Source organism: Chamaea fasciata, unplaced genomic scaffold, assembly GCF_029207755.1.
Source record: "Chamaea fasciata isolate MVZ Bird 193981 ecotype frontalis unplaced genomic scaffold, bChaFas1.0.hap1 SCAF_9, whole genome shotgun sequence".
Lineage (NCBI taxonomy): Eukaryota > Metazoa > Chordata > Aves > Passeriformes > Sylviidae > Chamaea > Chamaea fasciata.
In genome coordinates, this window is record NW_027094094.1 from 28765309 (window position 1) to 28786252 (window position 20944).

Consider the following 20944-nt stretch of genomic DNA (forward strand, 5'->3'; position numbering starts at 1 on the left):
GCTAGAGAGGCAAGAGCTTTCAAGGGCTCTCTCTTCACTGACTTGTTAGGTGCTCAAGTGCTGCCAGTCTTTCCTCATCACCTCTCTCTGAACCTCAGCTGCTAACCCTCCTCCATGCTTTTTCTTGCTCTGTGTCACTGACTTTTCTCCTTGCAATATCCACTCCAAAGAAGGACAGCAGAGATGACATTGCTGTCACAATATCCCCTTTTTAATCAGGTCTACCTTGTTAAAAGCCCTACTATTAAGCATTCTGCAGCAGCTCCAATCTACTTAACTGTGGTTGTGTAACAAGAGAGACCCCCAGGACCACAAGGCTGCGGGTGCCTTGCTTAGAAACACTCACCTGTGGGCAGGCTTCAGCGAGCATCTCTTCAACCTCGATATAAAGATGATTATGAACTTGAATAACCAAGTCAGCATTTCCTTTCACGGTTTCAACAATCACATTTATTCCTTGGTTTAAAAGGTTTTGGTTCAACAGTTTTATAAACAGGCTTCACAAAATGTGCAATATTTATAAACATGGTTCTTAGTCGCAGTGGTAATAAGAATCTTTACTTTCATCATAATGTTCACTTCAGTTATGCAACAACACAAGGTTGATTTTGTTTCCCCTCTTTTCCCCCCCACAATTGGCACTTAATCGTAAATTGGAGAAACTTTAAAAAGACAAAAAAGTTAATCTAAGCACGATGTTAAAAGCACCTTGCCAGAGTATTACATTTTAATAAGGCAAATTCTTGTTTTGTAAAGCCTAATTGTGCAACTTGGAGACCTACAGAAGGTGGCAGAAATGCCAGCCCTCTCCTATAAAGAACAGGCCTTCATTTTTGCTTCAAAGTGTTCACCCCTCCATACCAACCCCCCCTTAAAAAAAAGTACAGCTGATAATACAGCAGAACATCTCCTTTACAGGGTGAAAGGAAATTACAGTAGACAAAGGCTGAAAACACGGGGCATACAAAATAAGACTGTTTTTAAAAATAACATTAAAAAAAAAAAAAAGAAATAAAAGAAGAAAAAGGAACTGAACAACAAGCAACAATGGAATTTTTCTAGTGGAAAGAGGATTTGTGGGCTTCATAAATAAGTGGAATATTACTAAAATACTTCGCTATGTAATATAAAAAGGTGTAAAGTGTTTTCCAGTTGTCACCTAAGCGTTAGATGCAACTTTGTAGGAGTAAGTATTTGGAGGCAGCTTGGAGCTCTGATTGGTGCAGGCATTCCAGCAGGGCAGCGCTGCCAACAGCAGGAGAAATCCACCCAGCAGGACACAAAAGCCACTGAAGTAGAAAGCAGTGTCGTACTCCTGCGTCCAGTCGTAAAACCAGCCTGAGGGTGGGCATAAGGGAGAAGTGCATCAGTGAAATGTAACACAGCATCGACAGCGTAGAGGAGCAACACAGAAATTAAAAAAACCCAAACAACAAAATAAAATTAAATTAGATAGGCCAAACCTAAAACACTGTTTGACCTCTTAGACACGAAATGTCTTTTTCCTCAAAGCCAAATTACAAACACAATCAGCCAAACAGATTTTTTTTTTTGTTGCAGATTTTGATTTCATCATTCTGTTATTACTGGACATGCAAGAGCATTCTGTCTGGTTGTGACAAGCTCATGTCCAGTTTATACTGTCCACCTTGCCCTTACCTACAATCGGTGGTCCGAGGCTATTCCCAAGTCCAGCGAAGAACATCAATATCCCATAGGCATGAGTCAGTTTCTCAATCCCCACAGTCTTTGTTGTTACATACGGAAAAATTGACCAGTTCCCAGTCAGAAAACCCAAAATTCCAGAAAGCATCGCTAATGTAAGGTAACTTTTGGCAAATGGAATTGCAAACAAGGCCACTCCTGTCATTAATAAGGTAGTCACATAGAGATATAAAGTGTTAACCCACTTAAAATCTGCCAGTATTCCTAAAATAAGTTTGCCAACAGTCGTCATAATGCCAATAATGGAAATAAGGGGCATATAATAGTCATCTTCACTAATGTTTGCACTTCTTGCTACATCTTCCATGAGCAGAGAAGGAGGAAATCCACCAATATCAAAGAGCAAGATGGCAACAAAGAGAGCTGAAAATACTTTGTTCTTGAAAAGAACCATGGTCTCCTTCCAGTAGGTCAAATAGAGCTGCCACTTCCTTTTGGCAAGTTGCTTGCAGAAGTTTGTCTGTTCTACAACTTTCTTTTTGTAAGTGTCTTTCTCATTTATGCTTATTGAGCTCAATACATTCTTATTCAAAATGCTATCCTGTTTGCAATCGGGCACACTGTTCACGCATTTTTCATCAATGTAGCCCTTTTCAAGGATGCTAATGTTTTCTTCAACGGTCTTTTCCTTTTCGTGGTAAACAAAATATTGATCTGGGACTTTGTCTACACACGTTTTCTCTGGTGGAGGAGAACTGGATGATTCCAAAGGTCTCATTAGGCTGCCACATGCTAATATATTCAGAGACAGGGCACCAACTATTAGCAGACACCCATCCAGTCCATACAGCTCAATTAGCTCTCTTTGCAGTGCTGCATATATAAAGAGTCCAACACTTGAGCCTATGAAAGAAAAATAAGTTTGGTTTAAACTGGAGAACCAAGACCATTCTTCAACTCTAACAAAATTCCACAAAGCAGCTATGAATACACTGCCAGAGGAATGGTAATTCATTTGTAATTCTCCTCTCCCAGGTTTAAGGAACTGGTAAGTCACCATCCCTCCTGAAGTTACAGTTTCTTTACTGAGTAGCCACAAAATAAAAAAAAAATCTCCCAAAATATCTGAACAATCTGTGACCAATGACACTAGCAGACACTCTATAAACAAGTAGGATCAATACTAGACCTGATTAAAAACATCACAGAACTGTTAAGCCACCCTTCTGCCCTGCACTCCTATACATGTATATCTTCAGGTACCGTTTTGAGTTAGCAGTTAGAATTTCCCACTCCAACGTTTTGCCCTTTCTTCTCTTTGCTGCCACCTTCCTACTCCCAGGCAGAAACAGACCAGGAATTCACCAAGACCCTCCTAGAAGCCGGCCTTGACTGCCTGGGGTTTAAGGAGCAGGGTTTGCCTGGTGGGAGTTTACTCCAAAGGCACTTCTGAAGCTCTACAGGACTAAACGTGCATTTGAGGAATTTGGCCATTCAGAAGAAAACACTGAAGAGTGAGGAATTACTAGGAGCACAGGCATTTAATGCAATCCCACTAATTTAAAGAAAAGGCTCTCGGTTGCAGTGAGCATATTTCTGTTTTAACTAGTGGATGTCTTCTCACAAACCTCACAAGCACAGAACATTGGTTTTCAAGTCAATTTAATGACAGACTTTAAAATTATTTGCTGAAGACCAGGTTATATTCAAGCCATTTGTGTACTTTGGTGCTAAACATAGGAAAAATCAATTACAAAATCCATGCTTGTTTTGCCTTCCAGGTACTAAAATTAACCAGGGCACAATAAGATCAGGCTTTAAGGCAACCTACCTGAAATCCAAAACAAAGCCATGGAAAATGATCCCAGGAAACATTTCTGCAGAAGCTCCTCTCAGCTAGCGTGGATGTGGTATTAGCATCTTACAACACTGACTACACTGATGCTGTGTCTCCTCGCTGACAGCTACTCGGGAAAAGAGCTCAGAGCAGACACTCCATGGCACACAGACAGCAAGGCATGAGACAACAGCCATCTGTAACTGTTCCTACTCAGGCCATTAAAAATGAAAAGGTACAGCTAAGGTAGTGGGGATGCAGCATTTATATCGTGCATCTCCAAACTCTTTCTCACCTCTGGTCCTGGGTAAGAACAAAAAGAATAAAGAGGAGTCTGTGGAATATTTCTCCTCATTATCCATGGCACACAGCCCAAGGTACATGAGTCTGCTTTCACTTCAGTGAATATCCCATCCTCATCTATATTGATGACCCATAGCATAAACCTGCAAGTGTAGTTACTATTATATCTGAAACCTGAGTTTTAATCTTCACTGCTACTGATATTTTGATTTAAGAAAGTAGTAACTTTCTTAAGTTACTGAGAAAAGCATAACCTTCTGCTTTTTATTGCCAGGGTAACAGTGGCTGCATCAGTGTTGAAAAGCTGGAGAGAATGACAATTAAACGTCCTACCTGTTGAAATCAGACCAAGTGCAAGGCCTCTGTGTTTGTCAAAATACTGGCACGTGATGGTAACTGTTGCAGTATACAAAAGGCCACATCCAAGACCTGGATAAAAAAAAGAGGAAGATATAAAACATGCCACATCCTCTAGGAAACGTGTGTCCCTTTGTTATCCCCCAGGTGATGCCATTGTGCCCCTGGGTACTGAGGTACCTTTAACTCTGGCTCAGCACAGGGCCATCAGACTGCCCGCACCCTCCCTGGCTGCTGAGCCTGGGTGGAGCAGGCTGGCTTTGAGGAGCTCCCCAGCCGAGCTCTGTGCTCTGTGGAAGGGCTGCAGGGCTCTGAGCCCGGGGCTGGCCCCAGAGCTGGGCAGAGCTGCCTCCCCGTGGCACCGTGCCCGGCCAGCACGACGCCGGGGCTCCGCTGGCCAGCCAGTGCCCCCATGCCTGACACAGTTAATTTGATAAGCCACAGCAGCACAGAGGGGCAGGCCACCACCTGCCAGGAGAACAGCACTCTCATGCCTCTAGCACAGCATTCTTTTTGTGCAATCCACTTACGTGGAGAACAACATCGCTCCCTAATGATCTCTAATTTATCAAATTAGAATGAGTACGTGATGAAATTCCAGAAGAGGTATTATTCCTTTAAGATTGGCATTTCATGCCAGCAGAAGACCTGCTCAGTTCCAGGCCTTAGGGAAAACCTAAGCTTCTCCATCTCTAACAATTGTGTCAACAGAAGACAAACTGTTTTCAAACCCTCAAGAATATTTACATTGTTTTTTCCTTTTACTATGTGGTAACAGCCTGTCTGTGCAACATCCCTCCCTGCCCAAAAGTAAAATATTCCTTGATAAATCAAGTCCCAGACTAGCACTCCCTCTGTGAAACGGTTTCCCACTTCATATTCATAAACTAAGACTCAAAATAGTCTCAAAATGAAGGGAAGGTGTTTCTTACCAACAACTATCCCATACGAAACATAGAGGAAGTATATGTTAGGTGCAAAACTGCTCATCATGAGGCCCCCAGCCACCATAAAGCCACTGAAGATAGCTACTGGTCTTGCTCCAAAAGATGATACACATATACTGCAGACAGGACCTAGAGGGGAAAAACAGGAAAAACATTCCTAGTAAACAGCAGCACCAGGAAGAACTTCTAAAAAAATATCAATCTGTGAAAATGTTTCTTATGATAACTATTTAAATGTATAGTTGAATTAGACAACAGTCCGAAGTACTCATTTTCACAGCGTTCTGTAAAGCAATCTACTATAAAAATATTCAAGGTCAGGCTTGCAAAATTTTCCTCAAGGAGAAACCGAACATCAAAGCCATGAAAGGGTCCTGGGGCTGGGAGGGAAAGAGAGAATGAAACATTCCTTACACATAGGAAGATACAAAACATACAGCAACACTGTCACCACACAACTAAGGCGCACAAAGGTTCTGAAAAGAATTTTTATCTTGAGACACAAAACCAAGGTAGACCATCAGCCAGGCCTTAAGCAAGCAGGTATTTTTTGACAGAGCACAAAAACTGTGTTTCAGAAATGCAGTATCTGTATTCATCCCGATGTATGGTTTATAAAACTGAAATGGAAAATCAGTAACTTGGGATCATAGTCACGGTAAGAATGCCACCTGGTGCTTACACAGAGGGAATATCAGCTGGTGTGCCAGACAAGGACAAACACCACTCTTCCCTGATTTTTGAGGGAATTAAATACTGACTAGGCGTCCTACCAAAGAACCCTTTAGTACCCATCTCTGCTTCTCTGTAAAACTAGAGAAAAAAAGAAGTCACTTACTGGGAGAAGCCAGACCAACATTCAAGTTCAGGAGGGGTTACTCTCCAATATTTCTTGGTTCTTAGTTCTCTTAGTTCTTCAAAACAAGAACAAGGTGAGGCAGAATTCATACCCTGCCTCTACTCAGCCAGTTCTCACAGAAATTGCAGAACAAGCACTTATTTTCAGTTGTGTGACCTGGAATACACCTTTTAGTCTTTTAGTAGCGTGCAAGTTTGGTGCCCTGCATAAATAACCAACCAGCAAGGGACTAGGCTTGCAAAGACAACTTATCTGAAACTCTGCAGTTCCAAACCTTCATACACAAACCGAGATATTAGCCCCATTTCTAAACTCAGCAACTCTGAGATCAGAAGTTAGATACACTGATGAATGCCAGTATTTAATACAAACAAACAAAACCACCTCGCAGCATTTGCATCTCATTTGAAGTGATACACACACACGCCATGGTCGATTCAATCGGGAAAAGCAGTAATTTTTTGGAGGCTGCCATTTGTCAAGGTTAGTGCTCCCTGACTCACGTAACAGATTCCCAGCAGATGGGAAGTGAGCCCAGAAAGGTGATCCAAGGTAAACAGTTGGAGCCCGGGGATGGTGCTTGCCTAGGTCTGTAGACAGGAGCGAGCAGCTGGGAATGCAGGCAAGGTTTTCCTGTGGTTGCCAGCCATGGGACAAGCAGTTCTGGCAGGCAGGAGCAGAGACTCATCAGCAGGTGAAATGATCCTCAAAGACAAGGCAGGCCAGAACTTTTGCCCTACATTAGACCTATCTGCCCAGGGAACATAAAGGGGGGTGAGTCTGAGCTGGGGCTTATCCAGGCAAAGAGTCAGAGTTACAGAGGAATCAAGAGAATATTCCAGGAAAGGAAGGTTTAATTGGATTTTGGAAGCAATGAAAAAAGAAGATCTAAGCACATGCTGCTTCTCAGGAGTCAGCACGCTGTGGGAAGGAAAGCTGGCCAGCATAACCTGGGCAGAGTAACATGCTGAGAACAAAAGCTGAGAGCATTACATTGTTGCTGATTCTTAGAATTAATTACGAGAACTGGCAAATTAAGATTGGTATGTTTCCTAAAACCACGGGACTCAAAAATGAACAAAGGATTGACTTTGTTTTATATAAAGAATTCCTCTACACTAAAAGAACAGAAAGTAGTCTTAACATAATTCAATTAAGCAGAGGAATTTGTACTCTTTCTACTCTTTATTTCTGACCTTCTACCTTGCTAAAACAAACAGCATTTCCCTTCCACTTGCTCTCTATATTTTGATACAGCTACTTTCAGAAGGTTTCTGTCCCGTCTGGGGTAGTGGTGCTGGTACAGACATCACTGATCCCTACCACAGCCTCTGAGGTGAAACTGGACCCTCTGACCCCAAGCCAGAACAAGAGAGACCCAGAGCTGAAAGACGTGGCTTCATAACCAGAGAAGGACATCTCCACTGGAACACGGTCAAAAGCATCCCTGACAAGCCCCAAGGAGATGCTCTTCCAGCTTCTCCTCCTTACAGAACCTAATTCCAAAGGAGAACAAAGAGTACAAAGAGATCTTTTCGCTCTAACTTGGAAAACAACCTGCACAAAACTGAAGAACCTGCTCCAGTAAGCTCAGTATTAATCTGCCATCTCACACAGCAAGACATCTGGCAACTCAGCAACAGCCCTGTTTATAAGAAGGAGAGCCAGGGTAAGCATTAAAATAGTTATTGTAGGTCTCTGAGTAGAGCAGAAAAACTGCTCCATCTTCCCCCTCACACTAGGCACGACTTTCACACTCATCACACTGCTAGAAAATGAGTCACTGAAGAAAGTCACCCCGACAGCCAGCATCTTTGTCCTTTCCTGCCTCCCTGCACTGCATCCCTTTCTCTGTTTCCCATAGCACTGGCATTTTTTTTCCACCAGGCACAGCACAGTCAATTATTACCATGCTACTTGTACAGGAGTTGACTGCACACAAACTCGTTATCCTCTATGAATATTTGAAGCACAATAGGTTCAAGGCAGTAAATTCCAGTAAAAATCCAACTTTCACAGAGTGGGACTGAGACTTGCCCCGTGGATTTTGCTGAAAGTGGGCATTCTGAAGAATGCAGGAGTCTGCATACAGCCACATAGGAAACAGATCTACAGGCAGCATAAGGGTTTTCATTAGCTGACTCTCACCATTATATGAACAACATAAAAAAAATCTCAGTGGCAATCCTCAATTGTAAGCATGAAAAATAACTTTTAAGCCAGCATTTTGTTCAGTTTGCCAGCAGCTCCAGGGGTTAGCACTGGAACTAGTACAATATCTGATGACACTGATAAATATTTACCTCTTTTACAAATAAAATTCCTAAGGCTTTTTCCTTTTCAAATGATGTATCTTAAAACTAGACCAAACTCAATCAAAAAAAGACAGCAGCACAGATTATTGGAATGACAGCTAACTCTAGGAAGAAAGACTCAGCACAGGAACAGACACTGCTCTTCTGCACACGACCTGTCACGACTTGCAGTCAGCAACACGATTATCAGGGGAGCAGTCAACAAGATGCCCAGACAAAATGGGAAGCAGCAGCAGAAAGAAGATTGGCTTTCACAGTAGATCTCCATACAGAGAGACCAAAGAGGAAGAACACCTAGGAGGGATCATTTGTACACCGGTATTTTTATTAAGATTACTTTGAATTAAATACTTTACCCTTAGTGAGACCTGGATGTGTCAGTGAGTCCTTCCTGAGACATGAAAACAAGCCACCTGCTGCACTCAGGAACTTAAACCTATAGAAATGTGCTGACCTGCCGACAAGTACGAAGTTGTTTTGTTCTACGGACATCAAGAACTAGAACTTTCTTCCTCAAAATTTTCACATGAAGTGAAAAAAACCTGTAAAACAACACTCCCTTCCTCCACTCACTAATCTCAAGGGTACTCCCTCCTCCACCTCATACACAAAACCTTTTGCTAAACAAACTATATTGGACAACCGAGTTCTTTTTCTTATCACCTGCATTAATCTGACCCACCCTACCTGGGCATCTGTCCGAGCCTGTTGGAACTGTTGAGTAGAAAAAAATGGTCACGGACTCCATGTAAAATCCACTGGACAGAATACAAGAACATTTCTTCCATATTGAGCGCATTTCTAAAACCTGGTTATAATAAATATAATGTCCTCCAAATGCCTGTACTTTGGATATGAATATAGATGAGAAAAAAAAGCTTTTCACACTGGGCAGCAGCCCACTCCCAACTGATTGGACAGTTCCCTTCTAAAAAAAGTTGTTATATGAACTGGGCTTATTTTCAGAGGAATCTTGGGGACACCCTCTCCCCTACGCAGAAGCTATTTACAGCTTCCATACTTTACAGTGGGGGCTATATCTGAGTGAGGCTTTTGTCCAAAAATACGTTGATGCTGCAAAGGCAGCAATAGAGTAGTAAAATTGTTGCTTGAAAACACAAAATTTAGCTTTTTAAACATTTAGCAGTGAATGGCTCCGATCAGCAGAAACATCCCATCAGATTATCAAGGCGTCTCTTTCCAGAGAGAATCTTCCCTTTGTTCTCTCTCCATTAATGAAGGGAAGTAGGAATGGAGACATTGCTGGTGCCTCCTCCTATGCCAAGGACTGTGAAGTCAACCCTTACGATAAACAGCTGTGGTGCCAATTACAGGCGCCAAGGCCTTTGTTTTGCTTTTAACAAGTGTAACATGGATCAAATTTAATTTCAGGCTCCAAATGGATGCAAAATTAAGAACACTTGGTGCAGAAGAAACACATGATGTTCAAGAATATGTATAAATATCCTCCTCTGGCCTGTTTTAGTAAGGGAAACCTACTAAGCTCTTTCAATTTCTTCCTGCCGAACAAGCCCTGGAGCCATGTGCCACATCTGCCGCAGCCTGACCAACGTTGTAACACCTCATTCTGCAGAGGAGCTCTCACCTCTGCCTTCTGCAGTAACACTGGGGCTTGTCTTCTACTGTTCTAGGCACATTTCTTCCACTGCTCTGGAAGGTTTCATCCCAGAATGTCATAACCCAAGCCATGCAGTGAGAAAGAGGTCAACGTGATCCCTTTCCAGCTGACGAGGTGAACAGTGCAGCTCAGGCTGGACACTGCCTTAGCAACACCGTCTGTGCCCCGAGCAAAAGGACAGAAACCCAACACCAGGTGCCCAGGAAATGAATCCAAATAAACAAGGTGCCTTACTGGGTTTCTATGTCTCCAGTCTAAGTTTAGCTCTCACATAAGTCAGAAGTAAACATTTTAGAAAGGATACTGATGCAGCAAACATGAAAGTGCTCACCAGCATCAGCGGCTTAAAAAAAATGTTTCAGACTACACGAACAGAGGGAAGGGGAGAAGACAGAGAACCTTTTTCTGTGCCAGATGCCACACTTCTTCTTGGGTTTGGTGAAATTACAGTACTAATACAGCAGTCACCAGCCCTAACTTTCTCTGTTAAAGAAGCTGGTGAATGTGATTGCCAGTGCTATCAATGAGAAAAGTCTTCCTAAGAAAATGGACACTGATTTATTTCCTGTCTGTGGCTGCTAGTCTGTCATACGGTCATTCCTTTTCCAGTCTGCCATCTATAGGTTCAGAAAGGTGATGTTAAGTTGAAGAAAACTCACAGAAGAGTCTTAATGGCTCTCCAATAGAGCCTTAATTAAAAGTGTGGGAGTCTTGGCAAAAAGACTGCATCAAGCTACAGGCTTTAAAGAACATTTTGAAGTAATTTGATTACATTCTCTAGACATCCATCACACTAATCAAGGGTCACTTCAAAATATACTACTTAAAGATAACGTTATTCGTCAGCTGGAAACTAAAACTAAACAGCTTGTATCATAAGATTGCATACTTTTAAGGAGGAAATTTAGTAGATTTATGATTAGGGTCAGATTCCAGCTTGACAAACAGCAGGATCTTTCATTCCAGATAAATTTCAGTCAATTTTAATAACATCAATGTAATTAAAAGACGCTCCCTGTACTTTCTTTTGAAAGCATAAAAGGTAGGAATGGTTATTAAGCTTCTGAGTGCCAAACTGAAAGAATGAAATCACAGGGACAGACAGCATTCCTCCTAACTTGTCAAACCTTCATTTAATCATTCCACGCTAAAATCAGTCACAAGAGCACCTTTGATTTGTGTTATTCATCACAGGACTTTCCCTTTGCTGCTGTCATGGTTTAACCCCAGCCACAACCAAGCCCAAGCAGCCACTGTCTCACTGCCCCACCAGCAGGAACAGGGGGACTCAGAAGGGAAAAAGCTGGAAGTCTTGGATTGACGTAAAGGCAGTTTAATTGGGAAAGCAAAGCACACTTTGGAAACCAAGGATTTCATTCATTCACTGCTTCCCATGGCAGGGCAGGTGCTCAGCCATCCCCAGGAGAGCAGGGCCCCATCACGCCTGATTGTGACTCAGGAGGACAAATGCCATCTCTCAGAAGACCCCCCTTCCTCCTTCTCCCCCAGTTTATACACTGAGCAAGATGTCACACGGCACGGAACATCCCTTTGCTCAGCTGGGGTCACCTGTCCTGTCTGTGTCTCCTCTTGATTTCCTATGCGGCCCCAGTCCCCTCCCCAGCCTGGCAGCAGGAGCAGCGGGAAAGACCTCGGCTCTGTTAGCCCTGCTCACCAATAAGAGAAACACCTCTACTTTATCAACCCTGTATTCAGCACATGTCCAAAACGTTGCCACTGAGAAGAAAATGAACTCTACCCCAGCCAAAACCAGCACAGCTCAAAGCACACTGCTGAGAATTGCTCACAGTAGCAAGACAGAGGGCACTAAAATCTGGAAACTAGCATGGTGTTGACATAAGGGAAAAGGGACTCAGGCTCTTAATAGAGCCAGAGACTTCTGGACTCCTACAAGAGGGGGCTTGCTTGAAATTTCCTTCTGCATAGTTTTTCCTTCAGTAATCACCTTGTTTATCCTTATTTTCATCCCACTTCACTCTTTCACTCAAGTCTATTTAGGTCTTGATGAACTAATAGTAGGAGTTAATACCCATAACACAGAAAAATTTAATAAAGCTTGATGGAAGGGCAATCTACAGTCCTTTACCCACTGACACCCTGAGACTGAATATAGTCTTCCTGTGATTAGTGACCCACCTGCCTTTGCCCATTTCTCTTCTGCCTGGTGGTAAAAACCCTAACACCGGTGTGGCACTGGTATTCAATCAGTTCCAGGGCCATACAAAGCAGTGTTCTTTATTCAGGCCTTTATTGCTATTGGAACATCAAACTTCTTTCGAGAAGAGTTTCCTCAGGATCCTGAGCTGCATTTTGTCCATTAAACCACATTATTGCTTTTGCCTGTAGCAGCTGCCCTGCTGACAAGCAATTTTTTCCAGATCCAGCAAGTAGATAATAGTTCCCATGGTGAATCTTTGAAAAACAAGTTAGTGATATGACCCAGTAAATACCCGTGCCTGATATTAAAACAACAATAACCTAGAAAATTGCAAGGTGAGTTTTTATTTCCCTAAAACTCTGCTGTTGCTCTCCAAGTGACAATGTCTTACTAAAGAAAAGCTTCCAGTAAAGTTGATTTATTTAATGCTATTGTTAGCCACAATTTTCCAGTCTTCAAAGGGAGTTTTTTCTCAAATAGAAAATGCAAAGGAGCTCCCAACTACCCTCACTGGCAGGTTTACTGCTAGAACTGAAAAGTTAGCAACTGGTTTGCTGAATTTTTTTCCATAAAGCACTTGAGCCATGTCAGACCAACAGTTTGCCCTGATTTTAAGAAAATAATGTAAATGTTAGTCTTAAAGTCTCGTTAAAAAAAAAAAAAGCAACATAATTACTGTTCAGCTTGCTAGAGTATGGCTTTTCTAGTTTATTCAAAAGCAATAATTTTGAATTTTCTAACAGGAATATTTTTATTGCTCTTTTATCATTACATTGCTCCGGGTCATGCATAGTAAAACTATAAATGTAATCTCCTTACCCATCTTGACCTGAAACAAAAATGCAGCACCCTCACTTCCAGCACTTTTTGATACAATTCCAAGAGCACACACAGACGAAATGTTTCAATTTAAGACAGATACTGCTTCTGCACTTACTGGCAAGCAATCCGATTCCATTTGCCAGCGATCCAACCCAGGCAGTCTTGCCTTTCCCTTCTCCAAAAGCATCCAGCCACTCCAGGTACAGGACTCCCACCGCCAGCGGTGATCCGTAACACAGGAACTGGGTGAAGAAGGAAACTGCAACAATCACCCAGCCCCAGCCACCATCTGGGGGCTTCCGAAATACCATCCTGGCGGCTGGGTGCAGGGACGGGGCAGCACCTGTGCAAACAAAACCCAAAGAGAACAGAACAGAGCGTTAGAAACGTGACTGACCACGGGAGCTGTGCGGAGAAGTGCACGTTCAGGCAGAGGCTGGGTTCAGCCATCCTTCATGAGCAGCACAGCACACAGGCAATGGAAACTGGGGCTGCCATGCCCGCACCTCTGCTCTCTAACAGAAAGACAGCACCCAAAGCACACTAAATCATACATACACCAGCACTGTGGGACAGAAAAGCAGTTAATTTGCTTTGTGAAAACTTCAGGCAATAATATCTGCCACAGTTCAACAAGAGAGCCCCAGGGTCACCTGCTGTTAACACCATGAATATCAGAACAGGAGCAAAAAAAATCTCTACTCAGTTCCCATCTCAGCACAGTATCTTGCCATTTATTAAGGTGTTTGCCACTCTGGGAGGGGCAGGCCAAGAGGAAGACTGACATTTTGGCAGTAGTAACAGCTAAGTACTCTGCTCCGTCAACAAAACGATGTGTAGAGAGCTGCATCCAAAAGTCATTTCAAATATATTTGTGAAGTGAGCTCTAAGACTGTGTACAGGTGTGGCTTATATGCCAAGACATGACAGCAGCAAACACGCACACAAAAATCTGCTATAACCTGCTAGAGTGTCTTCCCTCTGCGCAGTTGGCACACATCAGCCTTCCCCAGATTGGCAATCACTTCCTGGACTCCAGAGATACCACCCTTCTCCTTTGCATGGCACAATCCATCACCATTCTAAAATCTAGCAAATTTAGAGGTTTTCCAGGCTACACTGCTTAGGAGTCTCCCTGTGCACACAACCAGCCCGCCCTCCCACTCTACAGGGAGCAATCTGCCCAGGTGATGATCACAAAACACATGCTCTGCCCCTGCCTCTGCCACTAACCAGATATATGATTCTCAACAGTTTTATTTCCTTCACCCTGGAAGATAGAAAGAGATAAGGTCTTACCCTGTTCTCTTTATGAAATATTCTCAAGGACCATCTCCACACTGCAGCTTCAGCATTAAGACTGCTGCAGTAACAGCTCTGCTCTGGGAGGCTCCCAAGAGGCAAAGCAGAAAAATAAATGCATTGCACTGCCTTTTTGACTTAGGAACCCAGCGGAAATGGAAAAAAAATTAGTGCTGTATAAAAGCAATGGGGAAAACAAGCAGACAATAACAGAATTCCCATCTGAGTTCCTCACACCCTTTTCTTGGGCAATTTTTAAGAATTTGCATGGAAAACCTAACAAAAACACTGCAGTATAAAATTTTGAGGAATTGTACATGAAAAAGGGCAGTTCTAGCTTACAGATACACTTAGATGTTCCTTTGAGGGTAGATACTCACAGATGATGACAAAAATCCGTCAGCTTCCTACAAATGCACCTTCATGTGACAACTACCTGCAGAAAAAGAACAAAGCAAGTTTTCAGCCAACGTATCACTGCGACAGCAAACACGACTCTGGAAAAACAGTGGCTTCACACGAAATTTCTTCTTTTTAAAATCTCCTCGGAAGAACTTCAGAAGCAAACAAGTTATCTCCGTGGAGAAGTACTGATTCCCCTGCAATTAATTAACATCTGACAGCAGCCTTGAGCCCTCAAATAACAAAAACATCGCCTACTAACGCAAAATACGTTTTGACATCCTGGGTCCTTTGGGAGTGATTTACAATTTTAATATACTGAGTGTCCTTGAAGATACAACATTCCCAGTTACAAAGGTTACAAAGTTACTTGTTTCAGCTTATAAATGTAAGCTCTGACTCTCTCCAATGCCTGGTGAGTGTCCCTTGATCCTGTGAGATGCAAGGGGGGCAGCTGGGATAGACAGAAGTCATGGGCACTTTCCTGTAACAATAGTCTTCACACAAAAAGGGATTCCCGTATTTCTACATGAAATATTTGAGTTATTTGAATGCAGTCCCCAAGAGCTGACCTATGCATCTCTCCATGAATCAAGTAATTATCACTTGGCTTGTTTCCCCCCTGCCTAGAGGAAAAAATAGTGGAAATAAGTAACCGCTCTAAAAGCAGACAATGAGACAAAGCAAGGAAGTCTTCAGAAGAACTCTACAATAATGGAGGTAGACAGTGAATAGCCCCAACTCATATTTGTTTAAAAATAAACTTTAGAAAACAAACACATTTTAGCTGTTATATTGATTTCCATTATATTGATGCCCTAAAACTTGGCACAAAGACAACTCTTGAGTTCAGTTCTGCTATTCTAAACATTTGATGGGAAGGAAGCAACGTCTGGGCAGGAGAGGAAAGAAGTTTTCGTAGTCTCAGGTCACGTAGTCTCTTCTAATAGAAAGACTAAAAACCTCTGGATTAGTTTGTCACCTGTTGCAATGCTGCACAGTACAACTGAATTTACCAACTGCACCCAATTTACAGCAGTAGAAGTGCTGACCTTCTACATCCTGACAACTCCTATTTTTCATCACAGATCTCTTTTGCATCTTTTAGCTAAATAACAACACTTTAGGCATCAAAACCATCTCTATTCTCTGAATGTTCCAAGCCATTTACAGACCACAACTGGCAAGCAAAAAGTAAAACACACCATCATTTCCCCCTCAGAAATCATCCTCAGAGGAGTAACAGATCTGTAAAATCCCAGGGTCTGTTTTTAATGACCTGACTTTCCCTTCCCTTCTCCTCCCTTTCGTTCCCTTCCTGTTTTTGCGGGTTATTCCTTCACCTCACACTGCTGTGTGCCTGACACCTAAACTGAGGTATGTTCTAACTCCCCTGAAGGCTCAAGGCCACAGAGAGCAGGGAGCTGCCAGACCTGCACGAGGAGCCTGTTCCCCAGAGCCCTCTGCTGTGACAGTTAAAGATGTCCTGGACAACCAAGCCACTGCTGGGACCACGGATATCAGTCCTCTTCCTATTGGCACATTAGTTAATGCTTCTGTGAAAGTGGCAAGTTGTACTGTAATAGCTGGGTAGCGGGAAAAGAACTGACAGGAGAATTAAACCTTCCCTTGCACGGACATCAAATCTATGCATCGACCTGGGAGGGATCCAAAGTGCCTTTTCCTATTTTCTGTCTGTGTAGAAGGAGGACACAAATTGTCAAGATAAATGTGGACACCAAAAATGAAGAAGCAGAAGCCTGCAGAGAAGGGAGTGAGGGGAGTCAATAGTTTGGGGATTATTTTTTTTTTTTTTCTCAGAACCAACTGGGAAGACTTGTGTGATCCTGGTAATACATAAACAACCATTTAGGATTCAGGATTCAGGTGGGAACAGTTTCACAAACCTTTCTGTTCACTAAGCCTAGGGATATTGTTTCAGACTCCAGGAAACCAAATTAAATTAAAAATACTGAAAAAGAGACATGAAGCATAAAAAATTGAACAATAACTTGAAATTTGGTGAGAAAAAGCTTTTCAGTGAGTTGTACTCACTGCGAATAAGAATCAGAGGAAGAGAGCTGCTTGATGAAAGCCTTTACCAACCACAACAAAAAGAAACCCTAGAGAACAAACTGAACAACAGTTTCAATGGGGAAAGAGAGAAGTGTCTGGCAGCAATGATTTGCTTTGCTCTGAGCACTATTATCACAATACTGAACTCCCTTCCTATAAATCTTAGAATTTGGCTTAAAGATGACAAAGAGCACAAAAAAAAAGAACATTAGTACCACTGAAACATTAGCCCTCAGAGCAGCAACTTGTATTAATCTGTGGCAAAGGGAATCTTGAGAAAGACAGTAGCAATGTAATTGTTTCCAGCTTGTTCTTTGTGCAGCAGGAGCCCGGGTAAGTGTGCTGCTTTCTGCAAGCAGCACATGGCTGCAAAGAAAGCTGATGTCAGCAGAAACTGCATGATTAACACTGGGCTAGTCAAGTTTTGCAAGGCACTGCTACAAATCAAGACGGTACCAGCCAGAAAAGTAACATCCCTCATTTTAAGCTGAATCAGATTTCTCGTAAATTTCTGTTTATTTTTCAGGCAAGCTCTTGCAATTATCGTCTGAAATTGTTGCTACCCTTGGCTTGCAAGTAACACCTAGAGCATGAAACTGGTGCATTATAGTTACTTTTAACATGCTCATCATATCCAAACACCTGCACATGTACTGATGCAACAGCATAAGCATTGTATTAAATTCACGGAAAGATGCATTTGTACTTCTGTGACATCAGACTTTATCTGATCTTCTAGCTACAGTAGCTTCCTGTGTGACCCTGAAATATATGTATTTCCCTTCTAGTTCCCAATATTCAGGTCTGCCTACTTCTCACATTTCTCTACTTGCCCTTCTGTCAGTTAAGCAAGAGAGTTGTCAATAGCACTGTTTCCTTCTGTTTCTGATGGATGATAGAAGTGTGAAATTGAAAACAAAACAAAGCACCAGAACAAAACTTACCAACAACGTAATGTTTTTCTATTGTGCAAAATTAGTTTACGTTAAGAAGCATCAGTGGGGCAGCACACAAACCAGTCAGCTTTGCACAAATCTGTCAGCTCAGCAGAACCTGTCCTACCTGTTTCCAGAGCCTCACTGCCCCAGAACGGATGGAAAACCCCCCGAAAGTACAACTATAGTGCCTGTCGGACACTAGCAAGCATCCATGCAGGCAGATGTGAGCCGGCGCTGCCAGAAACCACCAGCCAAGACGATTTACCAGAGATGTCCTCTGCAAAACGAGAGCACGACGTGCGCCGCCTTAGGCATCACAACCTGCGAGGCTTCCCTTCGGCATCTGCTCCCTCGGTCCGTCCGTGCCCCTTGGCCAGGGTCTCCGTGGGCATGGATGGATGGATGGCTTCTTATAACCCCCGGCTCGCCTCGCCTCTCCCCACGCCCTCGGGGGCCAGCCCACAGCCCCGCGTTACACATTGACGCCTTCCAGCTCCAGGCCGGTTTCGACGGGAAGCGCTCATCCGCGCAGTGACGCGCACCAGGAGGTGACTGAAGGTCGCCCTCGCCGTCCCGATGCCACCACGCACGGTCCAGCCGCGGTGCCCCGCCCCGGGGCGCCCGCAATGGGCACACACCGAGGCTGGCGGGCTCCCGCGGAGGGCACGCACCGATGGCGATGGGCGCCCGCTGCCATGTGCCCGTGTGCTGATGTCGCACGCCTCCCAGTGCCCGCCGGATGCCAACAGGGCACACCGGGAGCCACCACAGCCAGCGCTGAGGGGTGGTCGGCGACGGGCACCGCAAGGGATGCGCTCGCCCCGGGTCGGCGGCACGATCCGCTCCAGCTCCTTTTCCCGAAGCCTCTCCCCGGAGACCGCGCGGAGCCCCCCGCACCCCCGGCCCGGCCCTGCCGCCCTAGCCCCCGGGGCAGCTCCCGCCGCAGAGCGGGGCCGGGCCGGGCCGGGCCGAACCGGGGGACAGCGGCCCCGGCGGGGGCTCCGTCCGGCCGCCCCCCGCCCCCGCAGCGCGGCTCCCCCCGAGGGCCCCGTTACCTGCGGGCGGGCGGCCCGTGGGGCGGGCGGCCCGTGGGGCGGGGGCCCGGAGCCGCCCCCGGGGAGCCGGGGCAGCCCCGCATCGCGGCGCGGCGGGCGGGCCGCGGCCGGCACGAACCGGTTGTAACTCGGGCGGGGGAGGAGCTGCCGGGGGCCGCCACCGCCGCCGCCTCCGCCCGCAGCCCCGGCGCGGGGGGGGCCGCCCCGACCCCCGCCCCTCCGGGCGGGCGGGGCGGCCGCTCGGTTCGCACTCACCTCCGCCGCCCTGCCCCGCTCCTGCTCCTGCTCCTGCCCCGCGGGCAGACCCCCACCCGCCGCCTCCCCCTGCCCGGCTCTCGCCGGGGACAGGCGGACACGCGTCCCTGGCCGAGGGTCGTCCCCAGCCGGGGGCCGGGCGGGAGCCGCCCCCGTGCCCCGGGCAGCGCCGCTCACCGCCGTGTCCCGCCGGCCGTCCCTGCCCGTCCCCAGCGCAGCCCCGCCGCTCTCAGCCTGGCCCGGGCCCGAGGCACGGTGACCCCCTGCCGCCATCCCCCGCCCCGTACACCCGCGCCGGGGCAGCGCAGGGCCGCGCTCCCCCGGGCACACCGGAACCCGCGCGGGTCCCCAGGGCAGCGGAACGGCCGCAAGACGGGAACGGGCGCTGGCTCCCGCCACCAGCGATGCCAAAAGGCCGCCAACTTGCGCTGCAGACAGCGATGCAAGCAGCGCACATGCAGCACTGCAACCCCAGCCTGCCAGCTCGGGGGAGAGACAACTCACTCGTCTATCGGCGCACCCACTGCCTTTAGAGGCCGTCTCATCACAGGTGTGGCCCGGATCCGTGTGCATGGCACGTCCAGCGCTGTCAGACATACGGCAAGGTAGTTGTCAAGTCGCACAAGTTCAGCCACCGGCAATATTCACCCTCCAGACTGCAAAGGCTGCTGCAGCAGCTGACCGAACGCACAGCAGGCATCAGCCCCTGCCCCGGGTGTGTTCAGCGTGACAGCTCTGCTGCTACCTCTACCCAATTAGAGCTCATGTAACCACACACTGCAGGTGGAAATACAAACATGCCCAGAGTTGAGTGAAATTCTGGGAGCTGAAATATTCCTAGACCTGACATTCCGAAGCAACCTCAGATGTTCACAGCCTCTGCAGCTCCTATAGGTATGGCATCACTCCCCTGTTCAGACCTGCAGTCCAGACTTACTCCTTCACGCAATATTAACAGAGGTTTGTGAACTTCAAATGTCTTTGAAAGTGTCTTGATCCACAACTTCACAGTGTTCAGGTAAATATCGAAATTGATACTTGCTACTGGAAGGACTGACAGAAGACAGGACTGACATAAACTCAAGCCTCACTTCTAAGACATGTCAGCTGGCATAGAGTTGTGTTGTGTATCTCGTGTCGAAAAGGGCAGCCAACTGAAGGGGGCGGGGAGAAAGGAGAACAGGAACTCCGAGAGCTCTAGAAAACTGTTCCAGGGAGGAGAACTGAAATAAACGGCATTTAACCTAGAGAGAAGGCAGAGGGGAAACATAATAGCATACTTCAAGAACTGTAAGGGGTTACTGTGAAGCAAAAGGAAGGAACTGTTCTGCATATGCATTAGACAAGTAAAAGAGGTGAGTAGGCTTAAATTCCATCCCCAGGTAACTGCTATAGGAAAAGCTAGGCTCGCTGGCTGCTTGCAGAGATCTCTTTGGGAAGCACAGCATTTTGGGAACACGTGCACTGGGGTTGCTGAAACGAATGATTGAAGACAGCTGCCCAGACAGTAAACAGCCACTGTTTACTTTGATTGCTTCTTGGCCTTCAGGACACAGCCTGAAATCGAAAGGGTAACCGAAATCTTTCCATAGCCACACAAGAGATGGCTGGGAAATAACAATTCTGAATTAACAGGCCAAGATGTGCTGTTTCCTACGCTTCAATACAAAATGTTTTGCAAACAAGTGCATATAAAGCTCCAGTCTCCATTACAGTGCTTGGTACAGTAGCTTAAAAAAACAATCTTGTGGGCTAAAATGAAATACTTCACTCTAGCAAAATCAGTGTATTCACAAGTTCACAACGGTTTAGCTGTACAGGAATGTCCAGAAGAGTTAAGGCAAATCAGTGACACACACTGGATCCTTATGCAGAGGAAGCAAGCCCAGTCAGATGTAAACCAAACCAAGTTCAGATCACAGGCAGCTTTGGACCTGAACAAGAAATTCTCCCTGCTTGAGAATAAACATGCACTTGAAATGAATACATATTG

General features: G+C 45.4%; 1 protein-coding gene across 2 annotated transcripts; it reads right to left on the reverse strand.

Annotated features, from left to right (window-relative positions):
• Positions 1–422: 422 nt before the first annotated feature.
• Positions 423–18793, reverse strand: SLC16A9 (solute carrier family 16 member 9). 2 transcript variants are annotated; one of them, XM_066191655.1, is made up of 7 exons: positions 18697–18793; positions 14606–14661; positions 13039–13266; positions 5095–5238; positions 4139–4234; positions 1660–2568; positions 423–1338 (listed from the first exon to the last, which is right to left on the reverse strand). In XM_066191655.1, the coding sequence occupies exons 3-7, from the start codon at positions 13232–13234 to the stop codon at positions 1160–1162; spliced, it is 1524 nt and encodes a 507-aa protein (XP_066047752.1). In that variant the 5' UTR covers positions 13235–13266; positions 14606–14661; positions 18697–18793; the 3' UTR covers positions 423–1159. The 2 variants fall into 2 exon arrangements, with proteins under 2 accessions (XP_066047752.1, XP_066047753.1); XM_066191656.1 differs by lacking the exon at positions 18697–18793 and adding an exon at positions 17907–18171.
• Between the last annotated feature and the right edge of the window lie 2151 nt (positions 18794–20944).